General features: G+C 49.1%; 1 protein-coding gene across 2 annotated transcripts in view; it reads right to left on the bottom strand.

Annotated features, from left to right (window-relative positions):
• TPGS2 (tubulin polyglutamylase complex subunit 2) overlaps positions 1–6,516 on the bottom strand; it is a 57,127-nt gene that overhangs the window by 19,191 nt on the left and 31,420 nt on the right. The window contains exon 7 of one of the 2 annotated variants that reach the window (XM_030566683.1): positions 2,777–4,637. The exons of the other annotated variant lie outside the window; for it this stretch is intronic. Coding sequence (XP_030422543.1) covers positions 4,395–4,637 — 243 coding nt within the window. The 3' untranslated portion in view covers positions 2,777–4,394. Of the gene's footprint in view, positions 1–2,776; positions 4,638–6,516 lie in introns of those variants that run through there. 2 annotated transcript variants of the gene reach the window in all.

The following is a 6,516-nucleotide window of genomic DNA, read 5'->3' as shown; positions in this document are numbered from 1 at the left end:
AGGGACATCCGTTGCACCTGTAGTTATTTACTTGCACAATCTATAGGTGTAAAAATGGAGGGTGGCTTTTAAAAGTCTGTGCAACTCAGACTAGCTGGGATTTCTGGTGGACAGAACAGTATTGAGTGGGGCTGAAAGTGGTTCTATTCTAAACTTCAATGGACGTTTGACTTTTTTTCTTTATGGAAACAATCAGAGGTGAAAGTAAGCCAGTACAGTCCGGTACAGCGTACCAGCAAGAGCCAGTACACCGTGCTGGACTGGACCAGCTTCCCCAAGCTGCCGATTTAAAGGGCCCAGGGCTCCCTGCAGTGGTTGGAGCCATGGGCCCTTTAAATCGCCTCCTGAGCCCCGTTGCCGGAGCCTTGGGGTAGCGGCAGCAGGGCTCCGGCGGTGATTTAAAGGGCTAGGGGCTCTGCTGCGGTAGCGGCAGCCAGAGCTCCGGGCCCTTTAAATCACCCCAGAACCCCAGGGCTCCCAGCTGCCTCTGCAGCTGGTAGCTCCGGGGGTGATTTAAAGGCCTTAGGGCTCCCAGCCGCAACCGGAGCCCCTGGGCCTTTAACTCTTGATTTAAAGGGCTTGGGTATTTAACGGCACCACCTCTTCTGACTGAGGCCACACACCCTGCTCAGGACTCCGGTGTATTGGTAAGTCCTTTAAGTTTCTTTCACCCCTGGAAATAATACACCAAACCCATCACTCAGGTGGAAAAAGCAAAGCCGAGCGATTCCACACATGTAATTTTGCAGCATCCTAAATGTGAAATTCACTAGCTCAGAGTGGACTAGGGATGAGTGAGTGGATCACTGAGTGGCCTCTTGTGTATCCCTAAAAGCAGCAAAGAGCCCCGTGGCACCCCACAGATTAACAGACGCCCTGGAGCATGAGCCCCCGTGGGCGAACACCCACTTCGTCAGATGCATGTAGTGGAAATTTCCAGGGGCAGGTATATATATGCAGGCAAGCTAGAGATAATGAGGTAGTTCAATCAGGGAGGATGAGGTCCTGTTCTAGCAGTTGAGGTGTGAAAACCAAGGGAGGAGAAACTATGGAAAAGGATAAATGGACACAAATCAGACATTAGGAAGGGCAATATACAAAAACCTGTAGGAGAACACTTCAACCTCCCTGGCCACACTATAGCAGACCTTAAGGTGGCCATCCTGCAGCAAAAAAACTTCAGGACCAGACTTCAAAGAGAAACTGCTGAGCTTCAGTTCATCTGCAAATTTGACACCATCAGCTCAGGATTAAACAGACTGTGAATGGCTTGCCAATTACAGAACCAGTTTCTCCTCCCTTGGTTTTCAAACCTCAGCTGCTAGAACAGGGCCTCATCCTCCCTGATTAAACTACATCATTATCTCTAGCTTGTCTGCATATATATACCTGCCCCTGGAAATTTCCACTACATGCATATGACGAAGTGGGTGTTCGCCCACGGGGGCTCATGCTCCAGGGCATCTGTTAGTCTGTGGGCTGCCACAGGACTCTTTGCTGCTTTTACAGATCCAGACTAACACGGCTACCCCTCTGATACTTGTGTATCCCTGTTATTGCTACTACATTGAACAAACAGGTGCTCATGAAAGGTTGTCACTCACCCTCAAAGCCAAGACAGTTGGGGCAAAAAAGGGCTGGACAAAAGGCTCTTAAAGTCCCTGATGCAGCTGGGGGCAGATTCCCCCAGGACAGTAACCACAGTAAACTACCTTGCCAGGACCCTCGGAACTCCTAGTGTAAGGGGCATGCCAGGGACAGGGCTAAGGATGACAGGAACCTGTTAGGAGTTGGGCAGCTGCACTGCAGAGATTCTGAGCTGTGTTGCCAGATATAGGGCAGTCGAGTGAGGCTGCTGTAATGCATACAGTCCCTCAGGGCTGTCTCAGTTACAGTGGGGGCCAGGGAACAACCTAAGACTGGGATCAGCCTAAAGCCATCTTAGGCCACTCCCTCACGGCTACTCACTCTGTGCGGCGCCTCTTAGAAGCACGGCAAAGACTCTTGTCCTTAGTCGTGTGCGCGTGCTCTTTAGAGGATCTGGTATTCTTCAAAACCCGGCAGCTTGGAGGACAATATTAAAATCTTTATTAAAATACATCGCACTTATCCAGTGCTTAATACTTCCAGGGGCTGCACCAACATCAAGTAAAGAACCCCCACAACGCCTTGTGAGGTAGCTTGGTATTCCACAGGTATGCAATCATGTTAGCAGTCAGACACACCCCAATGGAAAGAATCATTGCTTGTTTTGAGAGGGTGCCCTGGATGTCTCTATTAGCCACACAGATTGTTTGGTGGCTACTAAGTGTTCCCAGTACAGCTAAGAAAACGGAATGTGCCAAAATGGAGGCAAAAGTGGGTACAGTTGAAGACCAGCATTGAATGGGTTAAAGTGCAGTTCTACCCTGAAAAATTACATTGTCTAAAGTGTAGAAACATGAGGTTCCATGTTTATGGGCTCTCAACGCCTCTGAAGCAAATCCTACCCAGTTTACAAGTAACAATGGCTTTTCTAATGGTCAACCTTACAGCTCAGCCTGGGAACTGAGAGGCAAGCTGGGTTTTTACTGGCATGTGCATCTCTAATAGTAAAGCTTCTATGTTCTCCTGTAGCTGCACTGGCTCCAAGAGCTGTAGAAAGTGGTAAGGCTGGAGTACCCTACTGCTTTTGATCTTCTCCACACATAGGCAGTTAGCAAGGTCAAATGCCATCCTGTGGTAAATCCTTCAACATCTCCCACTACAGCTGCTGCAGCCTGGGTAGCCAGACCACTGCACTGGACTTGGGGCTCCAGTCTCCTCCATTCAAGGCGTCTCAGAACAGACAGTGCAAAAGAGAAGAGGAAAATGGTTGGGTTTCGTTTGGTCCCAAATTGGCAGCGAAGGTTGCTTTCTCTGTTCGGAGCAGCTCTTGTTTAGACCAGGGGAGGCTGGGCTTCACTGTGTTAGGACAGTGGTTCTGAAACATTTTACTAAGGAGTCCCACCCACTGTATTGTGTCTTGTTTTGCAAATTTGGGTGTGGGATGGGTCCCCAAAAATCACAGGCCTCCTCTGCTGCTGCTGCCGCCACCACCTCCTCCTCGGCCCTGGCACCTGCAGCAGCACTCATTGACCCAGCACCAGAACTCTAGTCCTGCCCTAATGTGTAGTGGAGCCCCGATGTCTGTATGTTGGAGAGTGACCCTGCAGCAGCGACTCTTGTCCTGCGGAGCTGTGCCCGGCTCCCAGCTCCAGAGTCCCAGCCCTGTGGACAGGAGACGCTGTTCCAGGGTTAGTGTGGTGCAGGCTTGCTCTCCAACCCACCCACCCATTCCCTGGAGAACCCCTCTGCTCTGAGTCCCTGACCCCTCTGCAACCTTTCCAAGACCTACTGATGGGCTGGGACCCACAGTTAGGCTTTTATAGAGCCCAGTCCTGAGATGCCTGATCCTGAAAGTTGCTGAGCACCTTCCCTGCCTACTGAGATCTGCAGGAGTTAAAGAGGCGCTCAGCACCAAGCACAGACAGCTACGGTGATAGGGAATCCCACGTTGTTCCAGGGCAGATTGTTAACCTGGAGCCAGGGGCCTTATGAGGAGAGCAGCACTGGCCTGGGAAAAAAGGGATTTCTTTGTAAGAGAGTTTCCTAGATGCTGCTGGATGTGCATAATGGTTTCACAGCACTGTCCTTGGCTAGTCCACCTGCTCGCCATATTAGATGACTTGGCACCTTTGCACTGCTCTGGCCTGGCCAGCTCTTGCCAAGTGCGCACAACATCAGGTGTGGTCTTTAGCAGAAGGTCATTTCTGTTTAACATGCAGTCGGCACAAATACTTCAGAGCCTGATCCCGGGCTGAACACTCAATGGGATTTGTGGGTGGCCAGCATGAAGCCCTTACACATCATTGGGCTACAACCACGGGGCCCAGTCCTGCTCCCTTAATGCTCCCCTTGACTACAACACCAACTTCAGTGGGTTTGACCCTGCTCTCATTATATGCAATGATCACTGCATGCTTTTTTCCTTCAAAAAAGGACACGGGGAAATATCTGTGTATGTATGTTGTATTTAATAAGATGTATATGAAAATGGTAGAGATTGATTTGACTTGAGTCCATTGCTGCACTTTATCCGTAGTAACACACTCCACCCAGCTCAGCGGCATTTTTATCCACACAGAAGTATTTGCCCATCGGAATAGAAAGGAATTAACCACCATCTCTCCAGGACCTGCGGCTTTTTGACTTTCCAGACATATCTCCCATAAATTAAATTATTATATTTCATGCAAATGTTGCAACACAGCTTGCACTGGGAAGTCTATTCATGCATGAGGAATGGTTTGATCCAAACCTAAGAGACACCACAGTGGGTTTTTAACAGTCTGGAATGAAACTGCTTTCCAGAGTCAGGTTTGGGGTTCTCGTTTCCTCAGGGAGTTCCCGGATAGGGAAAGGGTCTTGGAGGAGGCCGTGCTTGCGTGGCTTTTCTGAGAGCCTCCTGGCTGGGATGGCAATTTCTTTTTGATCACCGGAGTTTTGTTCTTGCTTTTAAATACCTTGTTGGGGTCCAGTTTGTTCACAAAGGAGTCAGGTTCTTCCGAGAGTAGAGCTGTGTTGATGGTGATGGGCTTGTACATGTTAAACCATTGCTGAAAAAAGCAGATTACAGGGAAGGATGACATGGGGGGAGTGGGGAAACCACACATTAGAGACTTGGTGGGAAACCGCAAGAATCAACTTTGGAACATTTTAAACATATGCCAAGCACCTGCTGTCAGGAACCTGGGTCAGCTCACAGAGTTTTGTGCAAAGAGTTTTATAGTAGAGATGGCTCATAGTTGCAGAATGAGGACTGGGATATAACTTTGCCAAGGTACCGGGATGTCTGGATCAGCCCATTGTGCAAAGAAAGGCCAGAAGTGAAACCTGACTCTCCTAGTTTTCCATAGGTGTAACTCGGCAGACATTAGGGAGTTACCCCTGATTTATACCAATGTCAGAGAGAGGGCAACCAGGCTTAATTTATTTGGATTCAGAGAAGTAGCAAGTGATTATTAATACCTTGGAATGTAACTTGCCAAACAAATGAAGCTAGAATTGCTGGTCCTCTTGTGAAATAAAAAGCCTCCAATGTTCTTCTAACAGTGCAGGTTCAGTTGTGCAAACTTTCACTCAGACCTTGTGTTCACTTCTCCTGTGACTGATTTGATAATTCTGGATCACCATCAGCATTATCTAGCTGCCACCAGGAAGTTTCACTCTGCAATTTATGTTCCTGTCTTCTATTGCTTTTTCTACTACAGCCAGCTGGCTCCTGAAGCCAGGGAAAGGACTGCAGGAGTTAATAGGAAACCCTGCCCAAACCATCCTCAGTCCAGTGCACAGCATAATACTGAACAAGATAAACAGAGGGTCAATGCACACACTAAAGGGGTGGTAGAACTAAGTACTGCATAAGGGGAAGGTCTCCAATATCTGCTCTCATGAGACCTTTCCAAAAGATAGCGTTAATGAAGACTCACCACTGTAATCAGGTAAAGGTTAACAAGTCAGCAGGACATAATCGAAACGAAGAGAGAATTGATTGGTTAGGGAATGGTTAGGGAATGCATGGGGATCATTTCACACAAGGGCTAGTGAATATATGCAATACTGGGCTGGGAAAAGCTATTGCTACAGTACAATGGGTACAGCCTCAATCAATCAGGTAGGTTTTATTTAGAGTATAGCATGATGTGGAGGAAAACTGAAATGCAGAGGGCCATGATCCTGCAGTCCTCACTAGGCTGAAACTTGCTCTTGGCTTCAAAGGAAGTTTCACGTGCCTAAAATCAGGGAATGTCATTTTGCTGATAGCATGTCTGCAAATTCTGTGATAAAACAAGAAGCCACAGAACAGCTACGTGTGGCAGGGAGCAAAGGCCCTGCCAGCATGAATAGAGACAGCATGGGTCAGTGCACACAGTGTTAAGCATTGTTCTCTCCCACAGGCGCAGAGGGTGGAGTAATGAGCCAGGTTGGGACTGAAGGCCCAGTCAGAAACTCTGAGGAAAGGCAGGAGGCTATAAATGCAGCTACCTAGCAGGGAGCAGCAGTGAGAAGTACAGGCTAGAATCAGATTGTGCCTTTACTCGCAGCCCCGAGCAAGGAGCAATGTGTAACCAGCACCACCCCAGGAGTGAGTAGCCCTGGGAGATATTGGGACTCTCACTCCCCTCTCAGGCAACATTTCTTGGGGTGGCAGAGGACAAGGGGGATGCTTTGCTACAGCCTTTTGCAAGGTGCGGCACATTCCCCACTCATGTACGGTTAGCTCTGCTCAGGTGGTGCTTGGGGTGGCATTCTGCAAGGGGCGGCAGTCCCTGTGGTTTTGCCCCCAAACAGCGCGCCGAAATGCTGCCGCAGATGGCCGGGGCAGTCCGTGCGCTGTTAGCGCGGCAGACGTGTTTCCGCGGTGAGGGCAATTCAGTGGCAGCTTCTACATTTAGCTGTCCGGGGTGGCTTCAGCTAAACATAGAAGCTGCTGCA

Source organism: Gopherus evgoodei, chromosome 6 (genome assembly GCF_007399415.2).
Source record: "Gopherus evgoodei ecotype Sinaloan lineage chromosome 6, rGopEvg1_v1.p, whole genome shotgun sequence".
NCBI lineage: Eukaryota > Metazoa > Chordata > Testudines > Testudinidae > Gopherus > Gopherus evgoodei.
This window is presented reverse-complemented; position numbering and strand designations above follow the sequence as displayed.